Source organism: Gallus gallus, chromosome Z (genome assembly GCF_016699485.2).
Source record: "Gallus gallus isolate bGalGal1 chromosome Z, bGalGal1.mat.broiler.GRCg7b, whole genome shotgun sequence".
Classification (NCBI taxonomy): domain Eukaryota; kingdom Metazoa; phylum Chordata; class Aves; order Galliformes; family Phasianidae; genus Gallus; species Gallus gallus.
The window spans coordinates 10853021-10865502 of NC_052572.1; the positions used below are offsets into that span (position 1 = coordinate 10853021).

Here is a 12482-nt window from a genome sequence, read left to right on the forward strand (position 1 = left end):
GCTGCAGAGACTTCAATGACATCTAAATAAAGAGGTACAGTGGCAAACAGGCCACCTGCCACACTTCTCACCACAAGCACCATTCACCAAGTACTATATAAGGCTGGAGAACCGCAAAGAAAGAAGTGACAGATGCCCTTAAAGAGAGCAAGATGAATGAGAGAGGGGAAGAGACCCCTGGAAAACTACTTGTGCACTAATCTTGAAGGACACTCTTTCCAAGAATGGAGCTTCCTTGTTGAGGTAGCACAGCTGCAATATGCTTCAATTCATTACCATCAGCACCTCTTAAAATAACAACCTCCAAAACCCCATGCATTTTCAAATACAATACGGGGCTGTACAGTTCCATGTGATGAAACAGTGCTGAATCAAATTTCATATGGTAATAAGAGCAACTTTAGGAGAAATGAAATGTGATCTTTCCTGAAGTGTACTTCTGTACTGCCAAAAACCTGTCCACTTCTAATGATCAAAATCCATTTGCTCTTAAAGAGAAACGGTTTCATCGGCCACAAGTAGACTACAGTGGAATAGAAAGACATTGACATTTTTCTGGCCTAAAGAAGCAAAATTTGCCAAACAGGAGTTTTGCAAGGCTGTAGAGCTACCTTTAATAGGTTAACAAGCACATTCTTCACAACAAACAAACCTCACAAACTGGAAGATGTAGAGGTGGTTAGAAGCTTTTGTCTATTACTTTAGAACAAAATGTTATTAAAGTGCACCAAGGATTTCTCTACTTCCTAATCTTCTCTAAGGAAAACACTATCTTTGCAAAATCTGTCAACCAGGTGCAAGTTTTCTACATCCACAAGAGTGGAAAGTCTGGAATAGTGGTATCAAACTAACCTCACAGAACACACTATCAGTCCAATACTGTTGTGGTAATCTGCTCAGAAAAGTTCAGTGTGGGACAAAGATGGTACTCTGCTGATCAGCATGGAAAAGGTATCTCATACTAAGTAGAAAAGCCTCCTGTGTGTAGGAGATGTAGGGGAAAGTGATCAGGCTGCATTTCTCAAAATTGAAGTAAGACTGAAAGAGAAAATGATACTGATGAATGGACGAGATAAAGAAGAAAGGTGGCACTCCGTAAGTGCTACAGTTTTTTTCAGGTCTCATATAGTGGTGCTATACCACAATAAGTACAGTTTCACATGAACAGAACTCAACACGATTCTGCTTCTCAATGAAAAGTTTGCTGCAAGCATCAAGGCATGCACCAATCTGCAGAGAGAGGACCCACTTGGTACATCTCCCACCAGCTGCCATATAAAGAAAAGCTGTCATACAGCCATCAAGAAGAGTTCACAGATGACTGTCCTGTCTATGGCTGAGCACAGAAGGGAGAACTGAGGTGGAGAAAATCTTAAAATTCCTGAGCGCAAGCAGCAGACTTGACCCAATTCAGTACAGCCAAGAGGTCTGGTTTGCTTGCTCACCACTGCCAAGGAAAAGCTGTGTGCTGATTTGGGAGAGGCATGAGGAGGAGTAAACAAGCAAACAGTACTTTGTGACTTTGTACAGCATTCTGTTGCCTGGGCAGCAAACAACAGCAGCACTTCTGGTAAACAATCGTGTCCGTCAGGACAGAGGCTACCTGCTGACCTGTTCAGTGCCACGCAAGGCCCAAGAGTGTGCCAGGTAGAGGGTACAGATCATTTGTAATTTCCATGCTAATGTTCTTCCACTTCCACTTCCATGATAATGTTTAAAGAGTCTTTGAAGACTAAAACATTACCAGATGTCCAACAGCAACTGTCCACTGACAGCAAGTGTCAAGGAAACAAAGCCTTTATGATGCTGTCAACTAAAAGTTCTATAAACAGTGAGCTATTGATGAATAAAAGAAGGCCTTGTTCCTAATGAAGAGGATAGATTACCAGAGAAAAATTAACTTCCCCCCTCCATAGGACTCAGTGCATGAACTCAGGATTCATTCATTTTACTTCTGAGCTTTGTTCCCTCTCATTCCCCCTGAGAGGATAGGCTCACACAAACCTGAACTGCTACACAGGGACTAATACACAATTGAGAATTAAGGCATCAGTGCTGGGAAAAATTCATTGTAATGTTTTGCTGAAAGGCATCGTGGAAACGAAGCATTATTAGAATTGTACCCTATATGGCATGCCAAGACATGTCCAGATGTTATTTCTACAGTGGGACAAGAACTGAAACATTTTCTTCCTTCACTTTCTCTTGCCATGTTTCCCATACCAAAGAGATTTCATATCTGCTCTCCTCCCACGTGCCACAGGTATGATGATTCCTCAGCTAAAAAGCACTGTATTGACAGCAATCAGGTGGAAAGACTTTCCCCACATTTTGAAAGCATTGCCTCTCTTTCTCAACCACTAGTTCATAGAATCATAGAACAGCTTGGGTTGAAAGGGACCTTCAAGATCATCTGGTTCCAATGCCCCTACCATGGGTAGGGTTGCCATCCACTAGATCAGAAGGTCCAGGACCCATCAAGTCCAGCCTTGAATGTTTCCTGGGAGGAGACATCCACAACTTCTCTGGGCAGCCTGTGCTAGTGTCTCACCAGCCTCTGAGTGAAGAATTTCTTCCTAACATCTAACCTAAACCTCTCCTCTTTCAGTTTAAATCCAGCCCCCCGCCCTTGTCCTATCACTATCTACCCTACTCCTACTGAAACCTCTTCAGAATAGTGATTTTCAGACTTCATAAATCACCCCATCAAAGCGATGGTGGTTTTCCCCTAAGGCCACTTGCAATCTGAATTAATTTATGATTTTGTATCTTCAAAGTTTCAGTTTTGAAAAAAAAAAAAAAAGAAAGACTATTTTTCAAATACAGGTGCTTTGTCAAAAATCCCCAGCCTGTCTTCCAGCCAACTGTTTTGAAAAGCCTCAAATCAAAGTAAATGTCAAAAAGTTTGCAACTGCAATGGAAGGGTCATTTTGAAATATGTTATCAGACCGACTTTATGATTTAATTTAAGAAATTATTCTTTAAGTCCTTACTGTGGACAAAATACTTCAGAAGGCATAGTGAAGTTCACTGTTTCATTTTCAAATTTTCATTCTAATGGTGACTAACCAAGATGTTTCAGCAAAGCACATGACAAATTAACCAAATAAACTAATCTTATATTCATACCACCTTTACCTTAGAGACCCTTCAACCATAAGGAGATTCAGGGCAGTTTTCATAAATTGGTCCTCACTGGAAGAATTTCCAAGAAGACTCCTGATTTCCATCCCCACTGGGATTGACCAAGTAATGGTCTACTTCTCTAGGCAACACACCCGAAGTGTTGGTGACAGCCGTGTGATGTTCCAAAGTTTCCATGTTTACCTACACCATATATCTTCATATTATTTTTCAGACATTGCTAAGATATTATGAAACCCACAGAGTTCCCAAAGCTGCTGGCAGATTCATGCTTCACAACAGAAAGGAATTCACTTGGATTCTAATAGCTTGCCAGGGAACAGATGTACTCTACAGATACTCACCATGGTGAGGCATTCAGGCTTAAGAGTGAATTGCCATTCCTTAGCCTGTTGCAGACTGAGATGCATTGGTCAAGAGGGGTTGATGTGCTGCTCTATCCACTTTAAACTACTGCCATTTATCACACTAAGATCAAGGCTTAAAAGCACCTGCAGACTGCACATACCTCCTGAATACTCCATTCTCCTTGCATACTCTAAGAGCCCTTTGCATTTTGCCTCTCACACACTATATGCCATTTTGTACAGCTCCCTAAAGCATCACCTTATTCACATCCAGGCACTCTGTCTCCTATTCCCCTCCACAAGATACATACAGCCTCTTCCTCTTTAACTGAAAACCTGAGCTACAGTATTGATAAAAAACAAAGCACAACAAAAACAAGGATTCCACCTCCTTATCTCACTTTGAGCCACAGCTGACTGAGAAATACAGAACTTCAAGCTCTAGATTTCAAAGTATTCCTTTGAATGAAAGATGCCTACGTCTGATTCAGGTTTGAACTTAAAGCCCTACCAAAGGTTCCATCTACCCAAGCATTTATTTTTGAAGTTGCAGTGAAGTTCTCCCATCTGTCCCCACCTACCTTCTGCTGATTTGGTTAGTAAAGAAGCTCTGGTGCACCTGAGCTACATTCCTTTTAGAAGAAACTAAAGTAGAAGATGGCATCCAAGTGCACAGCAAAGGCACTCCAACTACTAACAGGTTCAAAACAATGAGTAGATATTTAAACAGCTTCAAATCATAGCAAAAAGTTCAGAGTACTGGAGGAAAAAAAGCCAGCTAATCAAAAGTAGCTCCCAAGGGTCCTCAGCTTCAGCTTTTGACCTCCTGTTTCTCTTCTTCAGAAATTTCACTCAAAATACTAAATTGATTCTTCTAGACAAGTGTGTCACTAAAGTTTTTGATAGACTCATCCAGTTTTTAAGCACGCACATTCATATATAAATGCTCCACTCAGTTCCAATAACACCAAAATTAGCCCAGAACCCCACATCACTTACCAAGCCATTGCAAGTGCTGATTGCTGCTGTTCCGCTCCCAGAACCTGGTTGCAATACTGAGCCAATAAAGTGGCAAGGAACTCCTGAGTGCATTGCAATCTTCGCACGACTATGGTTGCCACGTCTCCTCTCTACTATGTAGTTGTGGGAAAGGAATCCCATGTGGATAGTCAAGTTGAAAAACAGATCCTTCTCCTTGTGGTTAATTTTATAATATACCACATTCTCCTTTTTGCCGAGATCTCTCCTCTTTCTTGTGTTTGAGATGTGATGGTGTAAATTGAAAGAAACAAAATGCCCATTTGCATCTACTCTTGCTGGATCAACCACTTCGTATTCTTGCAGTGTCTTGATAAATTGCCCTGAAATGAATGCAGAGAAAGAAAAAAGAGGGAAAATGGGTAAGTGCAATCCGGTTCAGAGATCATGTGGTTTAAAGGAAAACTCAAGAGTGACAGCAGTGCACCAAGCCATCCTTCTGGCACAAGAGCAGACACTGTGTATCTTGCATACCCAGCACAAAAGGCTCTGATCAAGGAGATGATCTCCACACAGTCAGAAACCTGGCCACCTTAAGTAGGAGACAGAGCCTTACAAATCAGGAAAAATAAAGGAAAACACTACTAACTGGTTTGATGGGTTACAGGAATAGCAAGAACATCAGTAGCATCAGCTTTGGCTGATGCTGCAGCAGAGGAAGGAATTTTAAAGGGTTTGAAGGAAAATGGAGTAACTATACAATTTTGCACAAGGATTGCTAACCAGGATAAGACTGGACACCTTATCAGGATCTAGAAGAAGAAATAAGGAACAGAGGAGCAGAGGAAAGCATCATTGGCTTTCTTGTCCCCTGCTATGACACAGTACGGCTGTTTCTGACTTCTTGCTGTGGTATTTTGTTTGCTTTTTTAATTAGTTTATATCTTTAAAGTCCCAAACAAATAATAAAACTATGTAAAACATAATCACAAGAACTCGTGTCCTAAAGGAAGGATCTTCAGCTGGCATAACTGACTTCAGCCCAAGAAATCACAGGCTGGATATCAAAAAGAAACTGTGAGGATGAATGTTACTTCAATTCCTCCTTTCTCAGTCACTCATTCACAGAGTGATTACATCTCATTTATTAAGCTGATTAACAAACCAATTAACCTGCTCCATAAATTTCCAGAGCCATTTACTCCTGCCTAGGACTGCTAAGATAATCCTTCCAGACACACTTCTCTCTCTTTCAAAGCTTCATGGGTTAAATCATTCCTAGACAGATTATCTGTCTGAATTCATCGCCTTTGGAAAGGAAGGTATCTCCTTCATCCCCACTAACTGCAGCATGGGACATGACTGCTCGTATTTCCTTAGGCCATGTGCACTCAAGACGCATGCACTGAAACACCCCGAGTTGAAAACCAAAACCCACATGCATACACACACACAAAATGAAAAATACACACCAAACTTCTCGGCACATACATAAAACTATGAGGCAATATGGCCTTGACTCAGTAGCATCTTTTATTTCAGAAGCAAGCTTACCACTCTTCTTCACAACAGACAATACATTTTTTTAATGCAAGTCATACCAGTAGCCCACAGTGACTTTGTGCCTTCACAGGAAAAGCCACAGTAGTGGGCTCTTAATCTTCATAGCTGCAGGTCTCATGGATGGGGAGACTCACGCCTACAACAAATTCTGAGAGACGCCTCCTGCCCTTGTCTGCATCAGCACTGTGGGAAATGAGAGGCTGAAAACTCAACCCACACACTCCTGTCCGGAGTTTACACAGGCTGTTGATAGCATAGCAGGTGTCTGCTGCCTGACAATTTAGCAGAGGAAGCTACACTGGGGTCCCCCTCCCTTCATCACAGTCCAGTGCAAAGGAAGAATGGGCAACAGCAAGAGAGAAGAAATTCAAAAACACACCTTACCTGCAGAAACTGTTACAAAATTTCTGTGTGTTTTCCTCTATGTCTTATAGTGTGCAATCAAAGGAATGGTGAGTAGAGTGTCCTGGAAGATCAAGCTCCCATTTGCCTGCTTTTCAGCCCAGTTCACGGAACAATCACACAAAAGCCCCAAAGGAAAGTCTTAGTGATTTGACATCACTGGACAGTGTGACTCTGCTTGATGACTTGACCTTAATTTGTTGTGGTTAAACTGCTAAGCTCCATTCAAGACCAAAGGCTTGTGGTTTTGGACTTCAAATTATTTAAGGAAGTTCCTTATTTCATTGCTATAGTAATTAGTGTGCAAAGGTTAGGGTAATTTAGACATCATTAGAAAAACTAGAAATAATGCTTAAGCATCTGTTGACAACAGCGTTATCAAAGCAGAGAAGTCTAACTTCTGCACCCACTCTTTCAACGCTCATCTCTGAATGCTAGTCACTGGAGAGTGAAATTATGCTGAAATAATATTATACAATAATATAACCACAGAAATGAATTATTAAAAAGTCTGCAAAAGACCATAGGGAATAAGATTACAACACAATGAAGTTTAACAAGATGAGGAGAAAGATATTTCTGCAAGTAATCATTATCAGTGTTAGCAGAGGCAAACCTATCAATATTAGAACAATTTACTGAGCTCCATGCTACAGCTAACCACTCAAACTTTCTAGCTGGAGACAAGAGTCTTAAACAAAGACAGGAGACACAATTTTGATAATGCCCTTCTACTCTTCTGGGAAAGAATAGCAGTAAAAAGGAAGCAGCAACTGAGAGAATAACTTCACACATGCGGCCCGCACCTCAGAAGAATAAGGGCTGTAATTCTTCAATACTGACTTCCTCAAACTTCCTTCTTAATTCGCATTAAAGCATTACAGGCTCCTACAAAACTTACTGCCAGCAAAAATGAACAGAGGGAACCTGTTGCAGCACCACAGATTAGCCCCAGGGCTGGTACGCCCTCCTTCCCCTCCAGGGAAGCCTGCCTTGGAACCACAGTGCATGCAAGGGTGATTTCAGACAGACAGACTAACAAGCCCCAGGCCCATAGGACTTGCATAATGAATCTGAGAATTGATTAAGTCATTTGAGGAACCCTCCCTACAGACCCTGCCATTTCTGTGACTTGATAAACATCTGACAATACTTAAAACCACTGCTGCGTATTCCACTCTTGTGTGGACTTAAACTCACAACATGTGGCAGAGTACTGCCTATATTAAGAACTGCTGTACACAGAGCAGATTAACAGGGGAAAAAAAAAAAACAGTCATGGACTGTCACATGGGACAGAAAATGTACAATTTATTTTAGAGGGAAAATATGTTCTTCTGAAAGCATTCCTTTAAAATGTGACACATCATCACTTGCATTGACTCATCTTCATCTTTGCAGTCCATCCTCATCTGCCCCTCAGACCATACAATCCCCTGGGATAGCGTTGCTCATCTCTGGCAAGAGACTTCCTGAGCCAAACAAAGTCTCTGCATGCAGGAAATCCCCCTCCTGAGAAAAGATTCATCCTGGGAAACAGCAACCCACAGAGGCCTTGGTCATGTAGCAACATTATCCGTCTGATCAGTCACACCACGGATGTTGAGTGAACACACACACCTAACACTTAACCTAACACCTAACACTGCTGTTTCAGTCCTAGTTGTTGCATGCTTCACACTTACGTCTATCTGCACTCTGTCTTCCTCAGGAAAAGAATAACATTTTGAACTGTCCCCTTATGCAGAGTTTAATGAATCCCAGGATTCGGTGCCTATGAAATGAAGTTAATTCTGCATCCATTTCTAAATACCTGGGAAATAAACAGCTACCAAGTGCTAACACAGCTATCCCTGTCCTGTCTGAGGGACAGAAATAAAATGGTTGTATTTGATCAATCTAAGTGAATTCAACAGAAACTAACTTCAGGATAACTGTTGCTCAACTTCCAAAAAGTTTATTTAACAACCATTTCTTTCCAACATCTGTGAAGGACACAGAAGACTTTCTCTGTGCTCACACTCTTCTGCTGACAGCACCACAGGTGTTGATTCGATCAGGAAGACTTTCAGAAACAAAATTTTCTCCTACTCTTTCAAGACTTTGATGACTTGACAGTCTTCCAGCTAATGACTTTCCTCCCTTGGGAACTGCTTCTCTTAAATCTCCTTAAACTGGAAACAGTACAGAATTCCTAAGTTACGCTACCCCAGATGTCCAGCAGCTATGAATGGATACGGTAAAGTTAAGCCACCTGTGGAAGTCATAGGATGGACAGGGAGTGTTTGAGGAGAGGCTTCTCTAGCACACAAATACTCAGCCCTAACCTACTGTCGTCAGTGCACACAGAACCTTAGAATCATTAAGTCTGGAAAGACAGGTAGGATCACAAAGTCCAACCACCAACCCATCACCAGAATGCCCTCTAAACCACGTCCCCAAGCGCTGCATCTCCACAGTTTTCCAACATGCCCAGGAATGGTGACTCCATCACCTCCTGAGCAGCCTGTTATGAGGCAAAGACATCCAACCTGAACCCTCCCACACCTCCCTGGCACAACATGAGGCCATCACCTCTCATCCTACAGAAGACTTAGGGTGAAAGAGTTGGTATCTGGTGAGCCATAGGTGCAGGAAACTTGTATTCAGCCTCTCATGATAAGCCTTACCCTGCAAATGTTTGGCAGATGCAAATGTATGGGATTAATTCTTGGTTGCTTTTTTTTTTCTTTTTTTCTTTTTTTCTTTTCTTTTCTTTTTTTTTTTTTCCATCTGGAAGAGCAAAACTTCTGTGTCTTGTCCTAACAAAGCCAAGCTATATCCTGTTAACACCAATCCATGCTGCTGCAGTACAGAAGTGATAAAAATAATCAGAGAGTAAGCTCTTTCAGACTAGTAGTAAGAAATGACGCTGTTAATTAGGGAGATGATTCCTAACGAGAAACATGAACGAAACATGGGATGCAGCAATGCCTTTATCTACACAGCACAACTGAATGACTTCCAAAAAAAGCAACAGGGAGGCGCAGCTGTGCTTTACCGCTGTAAAAGTTTAATTCAAAGTCTCACGGCAGCCCCGGCAGCACCGCACGGGCAGCGCCCGGAGCTCACGCTCCGCGACAGCGCAGCGCCGACAGAACCACGGCGGGGGGTCGGAGCACGGCGGATTTCAGCCTCTCCTGCCTGGGTAATACCAGAAAAACAGCAAACCCGGAGCAAGGCTGCCCGGCGGGGAACCACCGGAGCCCGCCCCGGCCGCCTCCCTCCATCCCTCCTTCCCTCCGGAGCTCTCTCCGCCCGCGTCCCACCGACCTTGCCTTCCGTCGGGGAAGAGCGATGCGCCCGTCCCGCACAACAGCGCCGGGACGTGAAGGACGAGGAGCCAGAAGGAGCCGCTCGCCGCCCAGCTCGGCGGGACGCATGGCATGGTGCGGGAGGGGAGCGCTCAGCCGGGCCGCGGCATGGCCGGGCAGCGGCGGAGCGGCCTCCCGGCACCGCCCGCACTCCGGCGCCGCTCCCCAGAAGGGCTGCGCGAGGCCGTCCCGGTGTCTGATTTCTGCCGGCGGAGGAAGGAGGGCCGGGGGGAAGGGAGATGCTGACGGGTGCACCCCCCTCCCCGCTCCTCGGAGCCGCCGGGGTTCACGCGCCCGGAGCGAACCGGACCGGCGGCGGGCGGGGGCTGCCGGCCCCTCCGCCCGCCTCATGCAGCGGCGGCCGTGGGGAGGGCCGGCCCGCGCCAGACAGGCGGCACTCCCCGGTCTCCACTGAAAGGCCGTGGGAAGGAAGCAGTCCCTCATCCCCGCACCCGTAAGGCGGCCCTTCTCACAAGGACAAGAACTACGCCTAGCACGAAAGCGTTCGAAGCACGCCGATATGTAACGTGTTCCCCACCGGAGAGGCGATGCCTGAGAAGCTGGAAGATGCCTAAAGGCCACTGAGCACCTGGCACCTCAGCAGCCATGGGGCAGCCTCCGTTATAATTTCTCTCACAGTGGCTCTGGTGTTGCTCTGGTCCATCATGGTGAAGGCTTCTACTCACCTTAACATCTGTATTTTTAACTGGGTGCCCTCTACTCTTCACCAGTGATTACTAAATGCAGCCCCCGCCTCACCGAATCATGGAATGGTTTGGACTGGAAGGGAACTCAAAGATCTTCCTGATGCAATTTGTAGCAATATTGTTAAGCTTCGTAAGTCCCTTGGTGGATAACCACGTAGTTTGTTAAGACAATGGGAAGGGTCTGTGCTTTTGTGTTGAATAGATAACCGTGAAAAACTCATTGTACCAGGCAGACAGTGGAAGTTCTGTAAGCCTTTGTATCGAGTAGGTAAGGGAAGTTCTGCTTTGGATCTGTTAGTTGTGAAAGCAAGTATTGAATATGTATGTACCTCTGGGAAAACTTCTGAATGTGCGTATATAAACAGAAGACCTTTTGTGGAAGGTGTGCATGACAGGAGGAGCTCATCCTCCATGCATCCAGTGCTGAGAATAAAGAACGCCTGCTTTCTGACCCTCCAACTTGAGTCTTAGAGGGTTTCCTCATCAGCCAATTAGCAGCATCCACCCAGCCCCAACCCCTGCCGTGGGCTGCTTACCCCCACCAGCTCAGGCTGCCCAGGGCCCCGTCCAACCCAGCCTCGAGCACCTCCAGGGATGGGGCACCACAGCTCTCTGGGCAGCTGTGCCAGTGCCTCACCACCCTCTGAGGGAAGAATTTCTTCCTAGCGTCTAAAACAAATTTTCTCTTTTGGTTTAAAGCCACTCCTTCCTGTCTTATCACTATCAGTCTGTGTAAAAAGTCAGTCTCCCTCCTGCTTCTGAGCTTCCTTCAAGTACTGGAATTAACTTCACTTCCTAATGGCAGCATTTTGTCTCTGTCATGTAATTGTGAGCAATGCTGAGTTTTTCAGTAGCCCCCTGCTTAAAACTGACCATACCTCTTTTTCTTGGATCATTTCTTGTCTGTCAAGGCTTAACAACTCTAACTCCTCTGTTGAAAGTTACCCAGAGATGAAGATTCTTACTTAATTGCAAACACCTCTCAAACTCCGGAGGATAAAAAATGCAAGAAAGGGTTAAAAAACCAACGATTTCTAAATGAGTTAGATATGTGGCTTCAACAGAGCTTGAGCCATGATAGCTCTGAAAACAAAACACATTTGTGAAAGAGTAGCAGTGTTTTATTTATGAGTCATAATGTGCTCTCTTCTGGCTAATGGAATGTCAAATGGAATGGCACAGTTTGCAGAAGAGAGTGATTTTGTGTAATATTTGATATCCTAACACTTGCCAAAATAATTTTTCATTGGACCATATTTATTTAATACAGCATATTTTTACATGTGAGTCTTTCATGTTGGAGTGACAAGTTCCCTGATGCACTTGCCATTAGGATGTTTTTTAATATTCTAGTCACATACTGGGCACTGGACTGTTCTGTGACATTTGAAATGGTAGCCTATTTAGCTCTCTGTCAGCACATCACTGAAATTAATTTAAAGGAATGTGTGACCTGAAATCGATATGATGTCTTTAAAACTTAACGGTTAAAAAATTAAGTTAAATATTTCAAATAAATTGGAGAATAAGGACATGCCTGCAGTGAATGGAATTAAAGAACTAAAAGGAGCAGAACTGACTACAAGCGCTGGAAAGAAGGGTTGAAAGTTCAAGGGATGGGCATGTGTATAGAAACTCCTGGTTTGGAAAACTTCTTCAGTTCAGAACAGTCCTCTGTGTGAGGCATGTAACTGTTTGTTGGCTAAAATTTCCACTCATCTTTTTGTTTTCTGTATCTGGTATGAGGCAGCTAATACTTTGTGCAGGATCCCATCTTGGTTTCTGCAGCAGGAGGAGTTACTTCCCATTGCCCATAATTCTCTTGAGGCATGAGACGTTTTATCCTCCTGCTTTTTTCTTCCTCCAAAACCTCAGAGCTTGTACTGGCTTAACTCTCTCAACCTTGCATGCTTTCTTTTCTAATAGCTCTTCTCCAGACATGAGAGAAAGGGGAAAAAAAAAAGTCAGGAAATGATGAAGAAATGAAG

The 12482-nt window shown here is 43.8% G+C and overlaps 1 protein-coding gene across 2 annotated transcripts in view; it reads right to left on the reverse strand.

Moving 5' to 3' along the window:
- ADAMTS12 (ADAM metallopeptidase with thrombospondin type 1 motif 12) overlaps positions 1–10108 on the reverse strand; it is a 170961-nt gene extending 160853 nt beyond the window's left edge. For both annotated transcript variants that reach the window (XM_003642975.6, XM_015277506.4), the window contains exons 1-2: positions 9747–10108; positions 4491–4852 (exon numbers count right to left, since the gene is read on the reverse strand). In XM_003642975.6, coding sequence (XP_003643023.3) covers positions 4491–4852; positions 9747–9861 — 477 coding nt within the window. In that variant the 5' untranslated portion in view covers positions 9862–10108. The remainder of the gene's footprint in view (positions 1–4490; positions 4853–9746) is intronic.
- Positions 10109–12482: the final 2374 nt, after the last annotated feature.